Genomic DNA, 23,437 nt, shown 5'->3' with positions numbered 1-23,437 from the left:
CTGGCTGGGAATACTCAATATCACTGATGCCATCTATTACAACTACTTTTACCTACCTCAGCACTAGACCCCTCTGGATACTGGTTTTCATTTTTTCAGTCAAATGTTCCACATTAGCCTAGAAACAAAAGTATTTTTAAAGATCCATACAGAACTCTATCTGAAACAACTTTAATGAGCCTACATTTCCTGAGAACTTCTATCAAATATTCCACATAAAGCATTATGTGCAATTTCAAATTATCAAGATGTTTGGAGATCAGGATAACATACTGTGTATGGTTATTCATCTTGTGTTAAAACTAACATCTTTATCTGCATCAGAAGTAACAGATTTTATTAACTCGAAGGTGGTTTTTATATGCTATACTGGTACAGCATCCAGCTTAATAACTGCACTGAAGTTTATGGCCTGCCCTTCCAGTCCTGCCAACAACTGTGTGGGCATAAGTTCTGATTCCTTTCACATCTCTGTGCTTCTCAGGAAATTGCTACCATTTTAGCTTTGTCCATGACTGCAGCTAGCACTAACCATCGCAGAAGTGTAAAGTCCTCGCAGCAGACAAGTTCCGTATCAGCTTGTGTAGGTACTACACAGTAATCCATAATCCTTAAAGCCTGAGGGCTTTATTTTAGTAACACTTCCAGACACGCTCTGAATAGCTGTGGTAACAGAGTCAGTATCTAATAAACCTGACATACCTGTCAGTTCCTGTCCTGAACAGTCTATAAACACATCTCTGCCATAATGAAAAAATACTGTTCTCTTGTTTTTGGCTTTATTTTAAAACTATCCAGGTCTGATAATTTCATTTGAATTTCAATCAGAAGACTAAAAGGAAAACAATTCATCTAGTAGTGCTGAGTGGCCAATACAATTGTTTTTGTCTTTTTACTGAGCTTGAGTGCCAACAGTGATTGTTAATAATGTTATGGCACAGGTCATAACAAGAACGAATTTTAGGTCCAATCACAGCTGTTTTATTCTTTCACGAGCTATCTACTTCATACAACAGCTTTAGATCAACTTGAGAATGAGCAGAAGGTGCTGCATACCTGGAGCTCTCTGATATCAAACTGCTCTTCAAAGATGTAAGCAGCATCAGCTCCTGCTGCCAGGGCCCCCATGTTGGCCAGGTATCCGCAGTAGCCTCCCATGGTCTCGATGATGAACACGCGGCGCTTGGTGCCGCTGGCCGACTGCTTGATGCGGTCACACGTCTGCTCAGAGACACGACAGCCTGAGTATGCACTAAAACCCCTCACTTTTACTCTTTTGTATGTCATGCACCTTTGTGTCACCTACTGGTAATAAAAAAAATTAAAAATAAAGCATTTATAAAAAATAAATCCTTAGAGAATTTTAAAACGGCATTACTTAAGCTTATTTCTTCTTAGTATTGACATTAAAATTCACTGCATTCCCATCTATACTGAACTTCAGCCCTGAGCATGCATTGCCCAATTACTTTCCAGTAATGATTTCCACATAAATACATTTCTCTCAAGCACTACTGGCGCATGTTTTAAAATGCTTTTGGTTTTTTACTAGCAGTTACATTACTTATAGAAAGAAGACTGAAATTTCCACTTGCACCTTACTCTGACCAGCATAAGAAATGTTCTCCACAAGGAGATCTGTCACTTCCATGAAAACAATTAACACAAATATTTATCAGCGCTGCCTAAGAGATGTGGAAAGTAACAAAGTCAGAGGCAATCTCCAGTTTGGCAAGACCTAGGAATCTTAAAAAAACATCTTAAGTCAGGAAAATGCAGAAACCTAGGAACTAGTTTACTATCCACCTCTTTAGGTTTCAATAATACTAAAGAATCTATTTGACAAGCTCACCTCTTGGAATGAATTTTTCTACTGTTCAAAGTTATTTTGAAGTTGTTGATTAATGTATTTTCCTTTTAGAAAGCAAGTAAGAGAAATAGAGGTCCTATTTTCTTCTTTGTCTTAGAAACAAATAGATAGGATATACCACACTTTTTGACAGGAAGAATTTTGTGAAACTGATGTAGTGTCCCAACACCAGTTCTGTTTAATAAAAATGGAAATGAAAGTACCTGGGAAGTTTGTCACCTTGCAACCTGAATTATGGCAACATTAAAAAATGCCTTACTGCTTTTTTGAATGAGTAACTGTAGGTGCTGTATACTTGAAGTATTTCTATTCCACAGTTTTTAAAACCAGAACTTCATTCAGCTAACTGAAAATACTGCTTCAGGCAGAAATTCAGATTGTGAGCAATACGGTCCTTAAAAACCATACTTAACACACCACAGAACAAATCATTAACTGATACATGAGAAAACATAATATACAAACTCTAGAACTTCTAACATTAAATACAGTTTAATGCATTTAAAGACTAAGACCACCGTATGCATGTATTTAGGTAAAGCTAGAAAAAGATACATGTGATTTAATTTTTGCATATTTATGTATTTGCATATATGCATATGTCTTTACACATAAAAGTGCAGCATTCACATTAATTTATTCAGAATACAGACATTCTGTTATCCCAAGCAGAAAAGTATCACCATAACAAGCTACATCACAAAAGTCTATGTTGACTTTCTATCAGTTTTTAAAAATGACACTTTTATATGTCGTGGGTTTTACAGCGTCCCTAAGCACTTTACTTTCTCCTTCCAAATACTGTTTCATGAAAATTTTTGCAGAATGCTGTAGCACTGGAGCAATTTAACTCATTTTTTAAAAATCTGCCTATAACTGGATAGATACTATGTGTTTAACTTATGTAGTAAAACAACCTTGTCTTTAGACAATAAATACACATGAAGATTTCCACCATTTTGAGAGACTTAAAATATTTGTAAACTCCGAGATTTCTAAAAAGGTTTTCCATCTGCTGGTAGGAGAATGAAATTTTCTGCCTTTTGAAAATCTCTGCATTCTAAGCAAGGAAGTAAATCAGTCATTGCCTATGAGACTATTTACTTAGAAGGGTTTCTATCTTTGACTTTACAAGAGATGGAGTAGAAACTTTCTACTATTCTTGCTTTCTCAGAATGACTGTGACTGAAATACCCAAATATAAAATTGGCACAGATGGACTTAAATGAATTATTAATTTATGCACTACACTACAGGCTGGAAAAGCCAAACCTCAAAAGCCTGCTGCAGGTCTCAGATGTCATAAACAAGGCATGAGCACTCTTTGGAATTCCATTGCTAGTTGAGCTTTCATATGAACTGACCCAGCTTAATGAGGAATCCTAATGTTCAAAACAGCAAATCAAGTGTTGTACTGTTAGCATTAGCTAAACATCCTAATGACAATAAAATTCAAATAATGCAACCATATTTTTTTACTGAAAGCATTACTGTAATCTATACAAACTGTAATTAAATTAGTACCAAAACAATTTAGAGGATGCAACACTACATGCGATTGTTTGTTGCTCCACTGTGTTTTCAAAGTCACCACTTTTGAAGGTCCATCAGTCACAACTAGCAGACTTAGCTACTTCTGTAAACGTCAGGGCCAAGGGAGGAAAAAACTAAAGGAGTGGTAAAGTGCCCACGTCCTGCTTATGAAAGCTGCTACATGGTGAGCCCACACAACACCTTAGGACATCTCACACCAGGGATGCTGCATGCAGCTCCCAAAGGCCAGGTCCCCCTGTTTTCTGACACAGCTCTTCCAGTTATCAACTGGAGCTTTTTCTCTCACTATGTAAGAACACTGCATAAAGCAGGAAAACAAACCTGCTTTTCACAAGCCCCTGGATCTGCAGTCTTGACTTCCTTGGTAAATTACTTCATCATCAGTTATATGGCTTGCTAATGATGGGTTCGATAAAACTGGAGCTGCTAAGATTTACTCATTTGTTTGCATTAGATCTCAGATCAATTCCCTTTGCTGTGTCTTAAGCAGAGTAAATACAACTGAAAGAGCTCATAAAACAGCTGTACCCAAGGGAAAAACTATGGTAGAGCAAAATTAGAACACTGATTGTTCTGACCCTGCACTGTTTAGCTGAACATCAGTGACAGACTGAACTGCTTATACTATCCATGCATTTATATGCACTTAATCTATGTTAAGCCTAATGGACTCTACAGGATTATTCATGTGTTTAGTGTTAATCATGTATTTAAAATGTTCTACTGCACTGAGCTCAGTCAGTAGGTCATCCAACAAATGGGGCGTTTATAAAGCATGCACTTTCTTCTTTTACCCAAGTAATATGCAAGACAAAAATGAAATCGAAGAAAGCAAAATATTTGATTCTCAGTAAAAGCAAATACCCTAAGCACTAATGCACAGGAATCTAGATGAACAAAAGAGAGTACCCAAAAATTAAGCATATAACATAATACTTCTTCTAAGGTCAATCTTTAATCAGTCTTGGAAAACTGAACTATTAACCATTAAAAACCACAGTAACTGATTTACTTCAGAAAACCAGATATTTCAAGGTCTTTAGGTATCCTCTTATGCATTTTATCTTTTTAATTTTTTAAAAGATACGCAGTCTTACCTCCACAATAGCATTCAAGGCAGTGTCAGTACCAAGGCTATAGTCTGTGCCTGGCACATTGTTGCTAATAGTAGCAGGCACCACACATATAGGAACTTTAAATTCCTCAAAGCTGGCACGGGCCTCCTGGAGCTGCAGACAACTTTCAAAGGCCTGAAGCAGTGGTACAAGTGTGAGTGAAACATTCCTTGTCTTTGCACTGCTCTGCTAATGACTCCTGGCATGTGATGGTAAATGTGGCTGTCCATCGGCCCAAGTAAATACAATTGGTGAGATTATTTGAGGGAGTGGAAATATCCTGTACATACCACAACAGTGCACTGGGGTTGCATTGGCACAATGCTCTTTGAAGAAATGCAGAGGATTAGTACAAGTTAGTACAGACTAAAGTGAAGTGTGCACAGCAGAGAGGCCTGAAGCAGCTGAGTAGGAAAGGATGGCAAAAAGCTAGACAGGAAATCATTCCACAAGAAAGAATTTAAATAACAGATTGATACATGCTAAGGAGCTTAGAAAGTTAACTAGTAAAACCCTTGCAACTTGAAGAAAATGCTTAAAGAAAGATACTTTTAAAAAAACTATGTTATCCTAGAAAGTCAAGACATATCTACTTCCACCAAGAGAAAGGAAAAAAAAAAGGTTCACCCATGCCTTCAAAGTTTCTGTCAACATCATACACCTGCCCCTGTGCACAGAGACTGGATATAGGCCTAAAAAAATCCAGGAATGTGTGCACATGGATGACTTAATAGAGGCTGCAAGTATAGTTCAAGGATTCTCTGAAAAGTAGCTTTAGGTCCTTGGAAAGACTCCAAACTCCACAAAATACATGATCATGTTGGAAGGATTAGGTGTTCCTAGTGGATGTCAAAATAAATGTTAAGATTTTGCATCTTAAGCTGTTTTAGGTAAAAATACATTACATTATTCCAATTATTTCTAATCTAAACTAAGCAGCATCTCTCAATGAAGTATGGTAATTTTTCGAAACTGCCTATGTAATGGCTCTCCACCAGAAAGCCTGATTACATAGTGCACTCATTTTTCATCTCTTTCTCCCAGAAACTGATATTCACAGAAGTCTCATTTTCTTGATTTCTCAAATCAGTTCAGAGAAGCAAACTACTGCAGATCAAAATTACATACCTATTGAGGTTATCTCCAGGCATATCTGCATGGTGACTGATTTAAGGAACAACTTGGAAGAAAATTATGGGAAAACCCCCTACCTGTGAGAGTTCTCCTTCTGGGCTTTTTATCCTAGACAGAGCAGATCCTGTTCAGTGAGAAAACAGGATATTTATGGTTGTAGGTGCATAAATGCAAACTGACTTTCTAAAAATCTCCCTCTTCTCATGTGTTTTGTAAATGCAATGGCTCAGTGCTATACTTTCAGTTTGAGGTTGAAACACAGCCTAAAAGATGGCACTTTCAGACTCCAAGAGCTGAGAAGCAGTACAGCCAGGAGCAACAAACAGGAGTGGTTTATTTGGGATTTGCTTTTTGAATGGCTGAGACTTTACTTAGGATACTTCAGCAATTGCCTGGCCCAACTCAGCTCAATCAGGCTGCTTTGAACTTTTACTTTTACTAAAAGAATAATGACATATAAAATAACAGTGGTTTGGTAAAACCAGGTAGCTTCCTGGAGATCTGCAGAACCTCAGTTTCTCTAAAAGGTTTTATATTAAGACTTCTAGAAAACCAAGTCCAAGGGAGATGCAGAGCAATAACTAATATAACTGGTTAGTCTGCATTTATGGTATGTTAAGATGCAGTTAAGATATGTTTTACTTGCATTAAATATTGCCATTTTATTTGATGCAAGTGATTTCAGCTGACATATCCAATGACTGTACCTTCACCAAGCATGAGCATTAGATGATTATATGCAACATCTTTGCATCACTGTGGCAAAAGATGAAAATGTTTTCAAAATATGGCCACTTATAAATAAGTGATGAATGGTTTTAATAAGTGCTATGCTAGTATTTTTTTTAATTACTACAGTAAGGTCATAGATGGACACTGCACGGTTAATAAAATGGTTTAATAATTTTCTATCCCATCATTAGATTTGTATTACTAAAAAGGTTATTGCCATAACCAATATAACCAAGGATGCTTTATAAAAATTCATGCAGTCAAGCAAAGACTACTGTTTGTTGACTTTTAAGTTGATCTAAATACAAATGGCCACTGAAGGTGATGGAGTTACTGCCCTTACTCCACATCAGCTGTTACTAGGACTGAAGGAGATAAAAAATTAGGTTAGCTAGTGGCCAAGGCAAATTTTCAGTTTCCTAGTTCAGACTAATATGGAGACACATATGCTACTGGGAGGGTAGAGGCATGTTTTCCATGGGACATGTGTGGCATCTGACTGTAGCTTCCTTTGCTCCTCAGAGAATGCTTGATTTTTTTTTTCCCACAGAACCAAATCATCAGTATGTACCCCCTTTTCTTTTGGTGAAAGGAAAATCAGATTGTCAAAGAAATACAGTATTAAGTTCTAGCCTCTCCCTTTTTCAGGTTCCATTATTCTCATCTAACTGATAACCATGAAATGAAAGGAGAAGGTGTCATATTCCTGAGGTCTGATATCCAAAATAACATCCTATTAATTTCATTGAATTAGCAACATACTTGAGAATATAGATATTCTTATTATGGTACTTATTTTAGTGATGTTTCATTTAATAGAAAATTCGAAGTTCATGTTCTTATCCTGCAGTCCTAAAAGGTTTTGTATGCCTATATATATCATCCTTAAGCATATCCTCCATAGGTAGAAACATCCAGCTTTTCCCAGGTATTCTATATTTATGTTGTCATTAGCAGCTCTTTCTAATATTCTGGAAAGTGAAGTGAAAAATAGAGTTTATCATGAATTTAAAACACTCTTCAAAAGATAAATCAAATTTGAAGCCAAGATTTTAAAACAGAAGTGGAAAAAATGGAAAAATTCAAAAGGGTCCCATGATCTGTTACAGAATCTAAATTAATTATTGATAAATGTATCCACTGTTTATGCCTTTGTGAGGAGCACACTCTACTAATCTCTATTTCAGAAGTTATGTTGAATCTGGTTTCAATTGTTTTTCTTTTTAGATGCAGAATTTCAAAGCATTTTATCAGCAAATGTTTCAGGGTACTATTTACACAGCTTGACAAGTTTAAACAACTGACAAGTGTCTAATGATGCCAAACAGCAACAATCCCTCATTACCAGCACAGCTGTACTTACCTTACTAGAGGTAGGCAAGATCACACAAGTAAGAACAGTACCACAGAAAAACTAAGTGTGATGACACTCTGGAGTTCTGAAGAGGTTCTACTGCTCTGAGGGCACTGTAAACTATGATGCATTTATTGACCTAACTGTGGTAACAGGAATAAAAACAATATATAAACTAGATAAAACAAATATTCATGTCTACCTCCTACTTTTGTTTACCACAGTCAATTGTACTGAGCTTATTTGGTCACATTTAACAGGGTCACCTTTGGTCACTCAACTGAATATAAATCTTGAAAAGCCATTACTTTTCATAATCAATCCAGAGAAAAAATCTAGGGAAAAATTAAATGCAAAACAACCAGAAGAAAGCGACTAGCAAAAAAACAAACAAACAAACAAAAAAAAAAAAGAAACAAAAAAAAAACAAAACAAAAAAAACAGCTTCTGAAAAGTTTTCAACTACCACATTGATTAACCTATAAAAAGAAGTCAGTCTGGTTAACAAAGTTTATGAAGATAAGAGAAGAAGGAAAGCAGATGTTATGCACAATCATTTTACTCACCTTAGTTCATGATCAGTCATTTTGGAGGGATATTTTTATTTACCAGAACTGGAAACCACATCAACATTTATAACCCAAGTTGTCTATAAAGAATTCATTCAATGAATTTTAATTAGATTACAGTCTTTCAAGGCAATACTTCAGGAAACTGATATTTCCTAACTGAAGGGGCTTTTTGATGAAGTTAAAATTATTTATGTTTGAATCGTCAAAAAAAAAAAATGGTAGTGCATTCACAGTTGGTAGCATCTGAAGAATCCTTGAAATGAAAAAGCTATCATTATTAAAACTTTCAAATACATTAAAGTGATAAGAGAACTGTAATTTAGTTTTCCAAAGTATCATGAAACTCTTTTTGTCCAACTGATTATGCTTTCTGATCAAGTGAGATTAGTATCAGAGAACTGAGGAATGGCTGATGGCTGGGGTTGGAAAGGACCTCTGGAGATCATGCAGTCCAACCCCTACCCAGGCAGGAGCACCTGAGCAAGTGACACAGGAACAACCCAGGTGAGTTTGGATTATCTCCACAGCAGACTGCACAACCTCCATGGGCTTTTTCCAGGGCTCTATCATACTCAGAGAAGTTTCTTCCTCATAAGAGATTAAACATTCAATTTGTATCTTATGTTGTATTACTGGATTTGATTTTTTAAAAAATACTTCTTAACATGTCTCAACTCTTTTTATTAAATCTGCTATTAGCAGAATAAATGTAATGTCTATTATTAGAGAAATATGGATTTTACATATTCTCTTAGAGGTGTAAAGATGCCACATAACTAAGACTCTCCTCAACAGAGCAACTTTCCTTCAGTGTTTGTTGCAGCTGGGTATACTACAATTCAACACAGTAGGAACAGGGACTTCTTTTTCCCCCTCTACAGTGCAAATGATCATCCAAATCTCAGCTTGAGTTTCTTTCTTTCTTTCTTATACAACAACAGATGCCATCTTATCTTGCGCTTCAAAAATTTAGAGGTCATTGTAGTTTAAGCAGAAATTAAATGGAAGCATTTGGGATCCTAGACTTTCTCTTTTCTAAAGTGGTGTCATAACTGTGGCTATATCAAGTAATTTTAATTCCCCAAAGTTCTGGTCTACAAAAATATCCAGTTGTAGCCAATTGAGAAAGTTTAAACAACTGCTTTGTTAGAATGTGCACACACCAGAGCAGACTTACATCAGTTATAGTGTTCAGAGCAGTATCTGCACCAATGCTGAAATCTGAACCCGGCACATTATTGGATACAGTTGCAGGAACCATAACCATTGGAACACAGAATTCGTCATATTTCTCCCGGGCAGCTGACAATTCCAGAAGTCCAAGGTAAGCCTGTTGGGCACAGGCATCGGGTGAAACATTAGGATGAATAAAGTAAGGGCAGAGTTGGGAGTGACAAAATGAGAAGGGCCACAGGGGGAGCCATTTCTACCACAGCACACTTCAGCAAGTCAGAGCACTAAGGAGCCACTAAAATCTAACATGGACAAAAAATAAAGCATTAGAAACAGGAATACATTTGAAAACAACAAATAGAACAGATGTTCTCTTGAAAATTAATAATTTAGACACAAAAATTTGGTTTGCGACAAAACAAACTAGTTCCCCAATCTTCAGGTACTGTTACTCCTGATTTAAAAATCTTAATATTCCTAAATTAGGGTCATAGCTAACAGTTTGGACAAAAAAGGAAGATACATTCTTTATCAAGAAGCAATGAGCACATTCTTCTCTGCAAAGAGTAGGCAAATACTTCCCTGAATCAAAATTTCCAAAATTGTTTTTTTGAAAACAAAGCAAACTTGAAACACAGGAAGAAAAAAAGCTCCTCTAGATCCATTACAGATTTTGAGATTTTGACATGCACTATGTGAGAAGAGTGGTTTAAATAAGGAACCATAGTGCCGTTTCTACTGAGTTAAGAACTTTTGCAAGTATGTTCTAACTATTGATACAGTATAGACTGAAACTCGCACTACAATAGTTACTAATTTATTAAATAGTTACTATTTTAAAAATTATATAAATTAATAAATATATAATAAATTTATAAATTAATAGTTACTATTTAATTAAATGTCGTGTATCAAATACAGACAGAGAGAGCCACATGCACTTTACATGAAGATTGGGTAAAAAAAATCAAAACAGACTATTAATTTTGTTAGGAATTCTACTCTACTTAGACAAAATTAGATATTTCAGTGTACCTCAAATCCACCAATAACCATAAGGGCGTTAATGTTGTTAGTGCGCATCTGGTCAGCAATCTTCTCCAAATATTTTGCAGGAAGAGTACTAAAAATCATTAAACCAAAAGAAAAATAAAAACAATTTAAAGACTCTGAAGCACTAAGTACTCATTACTATGCTGAAACCACAAAGTGAGCAGACAACACAGTGTTTTTTGTTTTACATATTTATCCATAGAAGTAATTCTTCCAGACAAACAATAAGGAATCATGTCAAGTGTAAAGATACTGCAGGTTTGCAATCCTTTAGAAGTGTAAGGACCCCAGGAACTTTTTAAGTTAAGGTCCCAATTCCCACTCTTCAGAGCTGGTTCAGTACTATAAAAATAGCCAAGTTGGAACACTAGAATTTGAACCAAAAACAAACTCAAAAAACCCCAATGCACAAAAATTGAGGACTTAAAAACACTCTGTGGAAAAAAAAAGAGCATGGAATCATACAGTGGTTATGTAAAGCACTACAGTTCATCTTATCAACTGATAAAAACATTGATGTTACCGTTTTGTACCAAGAATTGATCCTCCTTGACCAGTCCAGCCTCCAACATCTCCCCAGGAAATTTCCTTAATCTTTGAATAAAAGTAAAAAAAGGAGATTTTGTTAAGTGATTATCCAATTACTTCTCTTGAGTTGCAGCAACCACCAAGGCCTATTTCATGAAAAGTTGTGGTAACAAGTTGTTGGGCATTGACATCATTAAAACTAAAGGAGGCCCAGAAAGAAAACAGCATCAAGAGCTTAACTCCATTACTCTTGAACTACTACAATTCCTTTCTGTTCCGTTTGTTCTTTCTTCTTCCAGACCAAGATGAACCCTGTTTCTGTGTGTCATATCTTGACCCTATTTTCACATCCTCTCCCACTGAATGCAAAGCAAAAAAACCTAAAGCTAGGTCTTTGATGTAAGTCTGGGGACGTGTGGTTCCAGCCAGGCACAGAAATCATTAGTCTTGCATTCGGTTTCTCTTCAGTACTCCAACTGAAGTGTAACATTTAAAAACAGGGGAACAGAAGAATCTAACTTACATAAGGAAGAAAAAGCTTCTTCCCTCAATAAGCACCATTACAAAATTCCTTACAGCAAAGGAACACATGTGCAACAACTCATTGCTCAGAATCAGAGATAATTCTGCTACTCTGTGAAAAAGCTACAATATGCTTAACATTAACTAAAATTCAAAGGTAGGATTCATCTGAACTGATTCTGTAGCTCTGCAGCATGTGATTAGTATCACTCAGCAAAAATGACTCTACAGACTTGAATAGCTGAGAAATTCAGTTACAATCTAGGTTTTACAGAAAAGTTACAGAACCAGTTCCCTCAGCAGTTTTGACAGAACATACCTTGCAAGCACATGAATAAAGGTGGTGGTGTGGGATGGGGCACATAGCACTTGGTAACACACACACGTGACACTGACCTTCCCTCTCGCGAACCCTTCGAAACCATCAATGACAGCAAAGATTTTGTGACCTTCAGTCATGCCAACTCTCACTGCAGCCCTCACTGCGGCGTTCATTCCAGCTGCAGGAGCACCAACATTTAAAACTGCCACATTAAAATTACTCTGCAAGATACAAATAATATATAGTAAAGACTTTGATTTCTACGCCATGGTTAATTTGTACATCACACGCAGTTGCTAAATACTGGAATGCAGGTAAAGCTCCTAAACATGTGGAAAAGTTGAAGTTAAGTGCAAGGTGCAGACATTTCCCCACTTGTAGAATAGCAAAAAGACAACTAAAAAAAAAAAGTTTGTTCTTAAATAAGACTTAATCATAATTCCATTTGCTTTACAGGTTAAATCATTAAGGTTTCTACATTCTAGCCCAGAATAGAATCACAGAACGGTTTGGGTTGGAAGGATCATAAAGATCATCTTGTTCCAACCCCCTAAAATGGCCAGGGACACCTTTCACTAAAGCAGGCTGCTCCAAAGTCCAGCCAGCCTGGCCATTGTTATTCAACCAGCTTCACCTTACTGAAGCAGGAACTTTTTAAATGGTTTTTCTTTTCTTTTTAAATGGTTTTTCTTTTCTTTTTGCAAACACACCAACAGTAGCAAAAAAAAAAGTAGGAACTGATTCTAGCACCACAGCATTTACGTGCATACTGTCAGCACAATGCAGAATGGAACAGACAAGTTTTAAAACTAAGCTAGTGGCCAGGTTTTTCAAGCAGTTGACAACACGTTAGCAAACAGAAGCACTCAGCACCTTTCCCAACACCACACATTTTCAGATTATGGAAGTTTTAAAAACATTTCTGAATGACAATTGTAACAATATGGTCCTGCAGAAGAGGTAGAAGTTATTTAACTTTATTCTGGAAGATGAGAACAAAAAACAGAACAGCGGTTAAGTAACGATCACGGAATCTCATCTGATTAAACAAAACCAGCAAACAAAAACAAACAACCCCAAACCAACAACAACCCCCCCAAAAACCACAATAAAAGAGAAACAAACCAGTGTATATGTAGGTGGATTTTTTGTTGTTTTTTTTTTGTTCTTGTACAATCAAATGATTGCAGAAAAATGTAATACAATCACAAACAGCAAAATATAATGTGTGCAGGAGCATTGCTGAAGCAGAGCATTCAGCTGGCTCTCCTGATCTGATCAGCTTAGCTCTTTCCTCAATTCCTGTGACATGCACATTTCATCTACTTTTTAATTCCTATTCAACCTCTTTTACTGAAGGCACACAGATTTTGTTAGTATGGTCAAATCCTAGTAGTTAGTAATTACACATGGCCTACATTTCCTTGAATGCCATTTATCACAGAAGGTATGACGAAAATATTTAAAAAAAATACAAAACCCCAGTGCCAACAGTCCTGGATTTGCATTGCTGTTAAAAAAAAAAAAAAAAAAAACAACAGAAACAAAAACAAACAAAAAAAACCCAAACACCTGATCTGCCAAAGAAAATGTTAAATATCCACCTAAAAAATCCTTAAGTTTTTGATCTCTTGAAGCTCACTCTTAGGTCCTTACTGTATTATCAAAACAATTTTGCTCCTTAATAATATTAAGAAGCTATCACAAGTAATCATTACTCAAATTATTTATCTGGGAAGATTTCTAGAAAGTGTAACAGTGACCTCATTATGCAAATATGATAACAAATGGTCACAGACCACTATTAAAAGAAAAATTAACAAGTGAGATAACTTAGTCACCAGCTATGACCAAACACAGAATTATTCAGTAAAGTTTTAATAAAAACAGAAAAAAATCCTATCTAAGACTTGTTTATACACAAAATTTATTGTCTGCTTCCTAAACAAATCAAAATTTCCTCTTATACAAATCTTAGGAACTACAAAGAAACTAAATGTCTATTACATTAATTCCTGGATTTGCCCTTGCTCTTGAGTGGTTCTACCCTTTAAAAGGAAGGCTTAGAATTCTTTTAATACAGAATCTTCCTTTATCTCAAGATTTTCAGTCTTAATCATGATCTTAAACATCACCCCTCCTTCTCTCCCTGGTAAGAAACAGAGGGCAAAACAGTAATTATTAGGACCAGACATTATAACAACTGGGGCCAGATGTACATCCAAGACAACAAGAAACCGTCTACAGCAATTTTCTAGTTACAGTGGCATTTCACCTTAAGAAAATGTTACTTATTATTAGAATAAACTAGTGTACTTCAAGCATCTTTATAATATTTAAATCATAAACTATGCTATAATAAAGTTTGAAGGGAGTTATTAATAGATTCCAAAAGCAGACATGCACTGCACACTCAAAAAACCCCCTTACCTTTGGAAGCTCAGCATCTGGCCTTTTGTGAGACAGTAATTTGTATGTGTTAAGGTTGTTTTCAAAGCTCCTAAACAAATGAGTAAGATAAGCAAATAAAATAGTAAAATTTTAAACTCATAGTTATTTTAAAGGAACATTTGAATTTTTCCGAAACTTTAAAAAACTGAAATGAAATATTAACACCACTGTTATTGCAAATGCAAAACAAGGCAAAAACTGGAAATGAGAGAACAATGAAAAATATTCAATTCTTTAAGATAAGAGTCATAAAATATAAAACAACTATGCAGGTAAAAACTAGTTTTCTAGACTGGGGAAAAAGCATTTAATTATCAAATTACTTGAGATAGAAACCACTCTCCTGACAGGACTGAAGAATACCTCCTCCAACATTACTGCTGGAAAAATATCAATTCCATACAAACAAGCTCACAGGACTGGCCTCAAATTCATGAATGAACAAACCTATGGCTGCTGCCAGTCAGGCCATACAGCACAGAAGCTCTGCTTTGTGACCAGTTAGCCTAGGAACAGTCACTAGTCTGACACAGCAGTGAATTACAGTTTGCTTTGTTTTGCATATTTTGGTGCAGGTAAGAATTTCCATTATTCTATTTAGGCAACTCTCTCTCTATCTCCTCTCAAACCCATAAAACCATACAGTTAGTAAAATATTTAAAATAAAATGTCACCTGCCAGCATAACAGCATTTTTTTTTTCTACAGCAAATAAACTGATACAAGCTATTGGCCATACCTTCCACGAAGCCTCACAGCCTCAAGAAATCTTCCCTCGTCCATGGCTTTCTGGACTTCTTGAGTCTTGAAAAAACAAGTTGACTACTCAGTATGTTTAAAGAACACAGGAATATATTCCACATATTAATATATTTCCACAGTGAAAAAATACTGATAAATCCTCAATTTATAAGCTACCTCCTCTCACAGCATAAATTACAGGTTGGAGGAGAAGAAGAACGTAGAAACAAATACCTAAAGCCTTCATGGGACAAAGAAACCAACATATCTATTATGCATTTTGTTTTTACAGTTTTTCAGAAACCTAACTTGTATATCACATGCAAATGGATGCAAGCATCTGAAAAATTTGTTGTAACAATAAAAACAGAAGATCTGAGACGAAATTTTAGAACAAATTAGGAAGATATGTATTTCTTAATCCTTGATAGTTTACAGATAAATAGTAACACACAGAGAACATACATGAACTTCATTATTCATTCCCAAATACAGGTAAGAGCTGTACACATTCCATCAACGTCCTAATGAGAACAGGCAATTATTGTACATAGTAGTCTGCTGTAGTAAATAAATAACATAAATTGGCTTTTTTCCAGAACCTCACCATCTGCACACACTCCATCAGAGGCAGACGGACAGCCTGGTTTCCAGACAGGGACACAACACAGGCAGGAGTATCTGGAGTAGCTTCTAAAAGGGCAAGCACGGCTTCCACACCCATACGACTCGCCTGCAGGAGAATGGAAGCACTGAAATGCACAAGGTTTCCAGTCACAGAAATGGTCCTTATTGCTCTAACTCCAGCTGACCCAAATCCCTCCTTTGTAAGGTGAAAAAGCTGTGGGCTGTTTATACCCGAAAGTATGGAGGATTAAGCTTCTTCACATTTTGATCCTTACCATAGAGTCCTTCACACAAAGCACTTCACTACTCTGAATTTGAGCTAGTCAGACAGTTAATATGACATAAAAGTTGGATTTGTCAAATTAATCATGTAGAGAACCATCCCACTTCCAGACAAATAATCAAAATGCACTTGTTCTATGTGGAGCCATGAGCAGTTATTTTGGGAATACTCACAAGAATTCTGTCAAAAGCTGAAGGGGTTCCACCTCTTTGCACATGACCCAGGATGGTTACTCGGGTGTCAAAACCAAGCCGCTGAACCACAAGCTGCATAGAATTTCAAAATACAGTGGGTTTATCATTCTCATGATTTTATGTGTATGTTAGCATCATGCACACTTAACACCACTTAGTGCTAAATGTTACTTCAAAAACTGCAATTCTGAATGAAGTCAAAGGTTTCTCTAAAACTGACAGTGATGGGAAACAGAACTTCATAGTTAAAGCCAAAGTATCATAGCTCCTTTCTACCAATGACTACTTCTCAATTTGTTTTCTTAATGACCCCTTTAAAAAGAAAGGCAGAAAAATTCAGCTTAAAAGTTTTCTTAATCTTAAAACACCAAGGACATTTTTAGCAAAGCAACCATTTGGACAAGACTTTGTCCAAAGCACACCATATTACTTCATGTGAGACAGACCAATATTAAAAATTTTATAAGACATAAAAAGTAAAATAGGATTACAAATACAGATTTGAGCTGATTTTGAACTATCAATTAAGGCATCCATGAAGCACATGCTTTTGACTGTGTTACAGTACAAGGAGAAAAGGTTCTAATTAATTGCCACTGAAAACATTGCCATTTAATTTGACTATGGAATTTTAGATAATAAAGCACAAACATAAAATACAACTGTGTGATAAGCTACCTTACAGGAACAGATTTATTCTACAGATATGTAGTGGTTAACAATAAGCCCCATCTTATGAACCAAAATTTTGTATCATAGGGATGTTGACACTTACATCCTTAACCTTCTCTGATGTTATAGGTTTGTTGTGACAATCAATAGCTCCTTCAGCTACAATAATAATATTCAACCTTTTCTTTCGTGCACGGTTCTGCAATAAAAATAAAAACACATTCATATAGTTAAAAAAAACCAACAAGAGGAATTTACAGCATAATTTTATAATCAACTGCTCTACATTAAGTGGCTAGGATTTGAGGAAACATTTCTTGTATTTGATCACTCACACATGACATGTTCTCACAACTTTTATTTTCACAAACGTCTTTTTATTCATGATGCAAAATGTCTAACATCAAATTACAGTGGAAATGAACACTTACTGCTTACTTAGGTATAAATTTATCCAGTTCCCTGATTGGGTCATTTGATTCCTCAAAACAATCAGAGTGCAAGAAAAGAAATGCTCAAGATCACAGAGAACTTTATGTGATACCAAAACCAAAGATTTACTTAAAGTCCTGATCACACTTTTTAATCACTGCTTTCAAATAACCACCCAAAAAGACATCATGGAATTTCAAACATATTAACAAATTACCTCTGAAAGCTTAACACACATTGAATCTTCCCAGCCTTCTTCTGGTGGATATTCAGGAATAAACACCCAATCTGCACCACAGGCTAAGGCACTAACCAGAGCTAGATACCTAATAAACAGAAAAAAATATTAGACTTTTATGGTTCAGATTTCTTTCATAATTGTACCTGTACAAGACAAAATGCTGAAGAGGATACATACCCACAGTGTCTCCCCATAACCTCCAGGACGAATGTCCTCTGATGGCTGTAAAAATAAGAAAACAAATTAACTGAACCTAGTATCGTGAAGCAGTGTGTGTTTACCATGATTACTGAACTCAGAATTCCTTAGCAAAAGAGAACAAAACATTAATAAAATTATTGTCACACTAAACAATATAGCAAAAATTAAGTATCTCCCAATGCATAATTCATTTTCACTACTTTCTTGCAAAACACGTATAGGCAGCTACAAGAGAAGATGTGAACCTTTACTGGAAATGTAAATGATGCAGACCCATAGTTAAGAACTATAATGATATAGCTGTATTTAAAAAAATCATTTAATTGCTTAACTCTTACTGAAATAAAGCTTATATAAGACATGCCATTTTTGTATTATTCTCGGTGTCTGGATCTTATCTAACAGACTATGTCTGAAAAAGACTAAAAACATTAAAAAACAAGTCTGCCCCTAAGGCTGATGCAGTCTCTATGATCACATATTTGAAGTGCTGCCGTGACTGGAATGATGAAAAAGCAGTAACTAAGAAAAAAAGAAACCAAGACACTTGAAAGATGCCGTCAAAAAGAACTTTTATTTCCCCACCTATCTAACCTCTATTTAAAATGAACTTAAACAAAATCAAAAACATCTGTGTCTTTGTTATCAGTCTTTATAATATGCTCAATTTACCTCTGAGCAGTGGTCATGATGGCATCCACAACTTCAATTATTCTGTGCAGAGCTGAGTCAGTACCTATGGTCATATCAGTGCCACAGAAGTCATTGTCTATGGATCCAACCATTCCCACAATGTTAAGGTAAGCATACTTCTTAACAGCCTCTGCATCAATCTTCCCTGCAAGGAAGTATTCAGAGAAAGAACTGTAAGACTATTAAAAAAAAAGAAATTAGACGCATTGCTTGGGTTCTCTACTTTTATAAATTAAACATATCCAAACATTAAATTATGTTTAAGATATTTTAGGTAACAAGGTTAGTCAAAACTACAAACAGAAGCCAATCAAACATCCAAACAAAAGAATCCTGCGCAGAACTCCTTACAGTAAGGAAAGAAATAAGAGCTTTTCAGTCCATCTCAAAATGTCAAGTAACTATCAAGTTTTGTAACCAACCTTAAAATTGATGATTTCAAGTTAAAACAGTAACTTTTTCAGTTAAAATGGTATCATTCAAATTGCAGTCTCAGTGTATAACATGCTATGGAAGAAGCAAAAGGATGCAAACTGGATGTGATTATGGGCACATGCAAACAGTTAGAATCCAGCATCCAACTTTTGAAAATTTCTCTTCTGCAACGCTGAAAGGCTCTGATTTCATGATTAATAAGCAAAGAGAACAGAAAAGCTCCTATTCTATGTCTTAGCAGGGTCTCCCAAGACACAATGAAAATGGCTGTATCATCCAAGAGTTCTAAATGATCTCAAGGATGAGCTACCTTAGCTACTTAAGCACTTAAAACTACCTTAGTATCTGTGGATGGGATGGTAGTAAATAGAATGCCAAATTTTTAATATGGGATTCAAGAACTATGTATCAGCGTGTTTAATGTCTACATTACAGAAAAAAAACAGCAGAAACCATAATGAGAAATATAACTAATGTCCATGAAGATAAATATAACATTGTGACAAAGAATCAAAATGTTCTCTATTAATGTATACCATGCATTACAAACCTCTTCTAGAGTTCCAAATGTGACTTAGCATCTGATTGACATAATCTACTTAGATTTCTAAAAAGCCGTTGACAAATCTTTTGCCAAAGGATTTTGAGGAAACTAAGCAGTCACTGTATAAGACAGAAGGCTTTTCATAGAGTAAATAATGTGAAACAGAGGGTAAAAATACAAGGCAGAGGCCAGCGGTAAACACAAATGCTTGTTTCTTTGGAAGGTAACCAATGGAGTTCTACAGGGATCTGCACTGTTCAACACACTCAGCAATAACCTAGTAAAGGGAATGAGCAGCAAAGTGCCAAAGTTTACTGATCAAACTGAATTATTTGGGGTCTAAACATATGGAGTGTCTGAGAAGAAATGAAGAAGACTAGCAAGACACAATGAGCAGTAAAGCATCAGATGGAATTCACTGCAGATAAATACAAACTAAGACACATGAAAAAAATGTACCCTAATATCACAAACAAAATAACACAATTTCCAGCATAGAATAATGCTGTTTTCATTAATAAATCAGCTTCAATGCTCAATAGCAGTAAAAAAAATCAAAATATTAGAAAATATTAGAAAAAGAATAGAAAACAAAACAAAGATCATTATACTACTGTGTAGATCCATGGTTTGCCCTCATCTTGAATACTGGGTGCAGTTGTGGTCCTCCCCACCTCAAAACAGGGTAGAACTGGAAAAGGTTCAGAGAAGGGCAACAAAGATGATCAAAGATATAGAACTTACATATAAGGAACAACTAAGCAAACTAGGACTCTTCCATCTAGAAAAAGAGATGATGAAGGGAAAATAAGACAGCTGTAAAATCTCAAGTAGCATGCAGAGAGGAAGCAGGATTCATCATTCATGGTTTATTCTAACACAAAAACTATGGACACCAAATGATCTAGAAGCCAGCAGGACCAAAATAAACAGAAGAGAATTCTTCACAATCTTCATTTTTCAGTGAAGCTGCAGAACTCCTTGCTACACAATGTTTTCAGCAAAACTCTGTATGCTTCCAAGTACACTGTATACATTCACGGAAGAGAAATTAATTAAGGACTGCTTACAGCACCTGGTTCAGAAAGCCCTGAAGACAGAAATGGATGGAACCTATCAGAGTATTTGTGTATTATGAGTAACACGTAGCATCAACACAGCATTATTTTATACTTTTATTCTTTCCTATACATTCTCCTGGATGCCATCAAAGACAACTACTGGGCTGGCTGTGCTTCCATCAACAGCCGCTTAATGTTCTGATGTTAAACAAACAGTGACAGACAGGCAGGAAAGCATCATAATTTAATAACATACAAATGTGTAGCTTGTTGCAGGAAAGAATTACCACCTCAGATAGGATATAAGGGCATAGGGCTTTTCAAGCAAAAGGTAAGAAGTTCAGATCCTGAAAATGATTCATAATAGAGGAAAAAAGCCACACGGACTTTTTTGCCCAGTAACTTCTTTGGCCTTTTTTGGACCTTTACGACACGCATGAGCAGATGTACAGAAACCAAAAGCTGTCACTTTATGAAGAACCACGCGATTTCCTAGAACGAATGCATTTAATTTTGAAACTTCAGAGATACCCTCTGGACCCAGCCTGCACGCCTGCAGTTGGAGTTCATCCCTTCCCTGCAGACTGGAGGGGAGGTTCGGCGGGTCTGAAGGTAGACTCACCTTTCTGTGCCAGCTCCTCCAGCAGCCCGCTCCACTCCTCGCGGAAGAGGTTGGCTCCGGTGAGGCTGCCGTCGCCGCCGATGACGCACAGGTTGGTGATCCCTCTCTGCACCAGGTTGAAGGCAGCCTGCAGGCGGCCCTCGCGCGTGCGGAAGGGTTTGCAGCGCGCACTGCCGATCACCGTGCCTCCCTGGGGAAGGGCAAGGAGCACTTCCAGTTAGATCAGTACATCTAGCCCAGTAGATCACTGCACATTCCTGAAGTGGATTAATGATGGATTTTGTAGCTAAGCTTCCACCTTTTAATTTTACAGTGAGGTGAAGTAACGAAAAACAAAATATTATCAAACCTCTGGGAATTCATGTTCCAGAGCAGATACGCACACAAGGAAAAAAACAACAACAAAAAAACCACTCAAAATGACTGATAAAGATCTACTCTGAAAGGAAAATGTTAAATTACATTGGATTAATTTTAGCAGTATTACAGTAAATAGGTTGTTACTTATACTGAATGGCAAGAGTAGAAGTGATATACTAACTAGTTAAGCATTTAATTTGCCTCAGTGTGGTATTCTTCCCTCTAATGTCACAAGATACATAAACAGTAGGAGAAAAAATGTATCCCTGAAATTCAAAATTAACATTCATTGTCATACCACAGAATTATGACAATATCTGCCTTTCATTCCTTATAAATCAGACTAATGCTACATTTTCTGTTTTATTGATTATCCGTTACATTTATTAATATGAATTTAAAAGATTATTTTGAAAATGGTGGTGGTCATTTTTAAAAATAATTGAACTGCCCTGTCACTGAAAACCACTGGGTGTTTTGATGGACACACATTATTTACACATCTTCTGTGTTTATGTTGTTCAGTCACTCAAGAAGTTTAATTTTTGCCTTATTTGTCACAGTAAAAAGTAGTATGAATTAAGACTGAAAAAACTTTCTTCTTTCCTTCCTGCAAACAAATCTGGAGATGATTACATCATATTTGTATAAACATTCCCTTAACTTTAACTTGGTGTAAATTTATCACATCCATCTAAATTTGAATTTCAAATCTGCAGTGGCTGTACTGGCACAATTTACCCTATCAATAGGTATTTCAGCTCTCAGGCCAGTTTGCCATCTGTGTTGCATAGCTGCTACTGGAAAGAAACATGAAAGTGAAACAGAATTCAGCTATCTCCAGACAAAAAGGTAGATGTGTACACACAGAGATGTTAAAAAAACTCAGGACTAAAAAACGTCTCTAAAACTAGGTATTTTCATACTTAGGAAGAAACAGCTGTAAGAGGAAAAGAAACTGTATTTGAAACAAAGTGCTACCCATTCTGAAATATAAACAGAAATATACAATGAGCTGAAGCACCTTTCTCATCAAAACAACTAAACCCATTCTGTAAGATGCATGCTGTGGTTCATTGTTGATCTGTTGAATTACCAGAAATAAAGGTCAGAAAGATGTTTTTCTTTTACACTACACATGTATAGGAGTCTACATCCTGCTCCTGCCTATGCTCTTGGGTGGCTTGGCCGAGAGAACTCAATTTTCTCATCATCATAAGATGCATCTGGATGATGCTTTTAGCCATACTGCTTAGTTTTATGATCCTTATGGGTCCCTGTCAACTTCATAGGATTCTATTTACAGATTCTGCAAGAGAGACACGGAGGAAAAAAAAAGAAGAAAAACAACCAAACACAGGGGACAAAAGTACCTTACAGTTCTCCAGTACATTGGCTTAAAAAAAAAAAAAAAAATGTCTCTGCTAACTGCTTTATGTTTATTAACTTTACAGAAAACTCCAAAGAAATCCACGCTTCACCCGGAGGTAGTTTCCAGAAAGCTTGGCAAGCAGTAAGGCCTCTTGGCCAAACATAGCACCTGCTCTGGAAGAGGTAACAACGTTACCATGCTGAGCAAAAGCTGAGGAGATCCTAATGGCCACACTGCAGAATGTTGCAACAAAAATGTAAGAAGTCATTGGCAGTATCTGAGCTCTGCAGAACTGCACTGTAATTACATCCATTACTATAACTCTAAATCCACTTACACAGAAAGCCAACAGGGTTTCATAAGAAATTATTTGCCTTTCAAAACACAGCTGTTTCATGTTTTGGCCCTATAATGTCTTTTTTATTAAATACAGACTTGTCAGTATGGCTTTAGGAGGCTAATGACATGTGATGGTGCAAATCTAGAACAAAGGTTTTCAAGATTATTTCTGGGCTTCAGATTCAAGACCACACCAAGATCTTTAGCAAGTGCCAGCCATCCACACTGTAGAAATCAGGTT

The 23,437-nt window shown here is 36.1% G+C and overlaps 1 protein-coding gene across 5 annotated transcripts in view; it reads right to left on the bottom strand.

The window, feature by feature from the left end:
* Positions 1 to 23,437, bottom strand: part of PFKP (phosphofructokinase, platelet) — a 41,572-nt gene that overhangs the window by 3,080 nt on the left and 15,055 nt on the right. For 2 of the 5 annotated variants that reach the window (XM_062493950.1, XM_062493932.1), the window contains exons 4-18: positions 21,126 to 21,315; positions 18,443 to 18,608; positions 17,747 to 17,791; positions 17,546 to 17,654; positions 17,000 to 17,095; positions 16,204 to 16,296; positions 15,728 to 15,853; positions 15,119 to 15,183; positions 14,360 to 14,429; positions 12,004 to 12,150; positions 11,081 to 11,151; positions 10,540 to 10,627; positions 9,509 to 9,661; positions 1,057 to 1,221; positions 57 to 118 (exon numbers count right to left, since the gene is read on the bottom strand). In XM_062493950.1, coding sequence (XP_062349934.1) covers positions 57 to 118; positions 1,057 to 1,221; positions 9,509 to 9,661; positions 10,540 to 10,627; positions 11,081 to 11,151; positions 12,004 to 12,150; positions 14,360 to 14,429; positions 15,119 to 15,183; positions 15,728 to 15,853; positions 16,204 to 16,296; positions 17,000 to 17,095; positions 17,546 to 17,654; positions 17,747 to 17,791; positions 18,443 to 18,608; positions 21,126 to 21,315 — 1,646 coding nt within the window. Of the gene's footprint in view, positions 1 to 56; positions 119 to 1,056; positions 1,222 to 4,521; positions 4,675 to 9,508; positions 9,662 to 10,539; positions 10,628 to 11,080; positions 11,152 to 12,003; positions 12,151 to 14,359; positions 14,430 to 15,118; positions 15,184 to 15,727; positions 15,854 to 16,203; positions 16,297 to 16,999; positions 17,096 to 17,545; positions 17,655 to 17,746; positions 17,792 to 18,442; positions 18,609 to 21,125; positions 21,316 to 23,437 lie in introns of all 5 variants that reach the window. The other 3 variants (XM_062493923.1, XM_062493941.1, XM_062493959.1) reach the window with 3 other exon arrangements.

Source organism: Cinclus cinclus, chromosome 1, assembly GCF_963662255.1.
Source record: "Cinclus cinclus chromosome 1, bCinCin1.1, whole genome shotgun sequence".
Classification (NCBI taxonomy): domain Eukaryota; kingdom Metazoa; phylum Chordata; class Aves; order Passeriformes; family Cinclidae; genus Cinclus; species Cinclus cinclus.
Note: the sequence above shows the minus strand (reverse complement) of the source record. Positions and strands in the feature narration are given on the sequence as shown.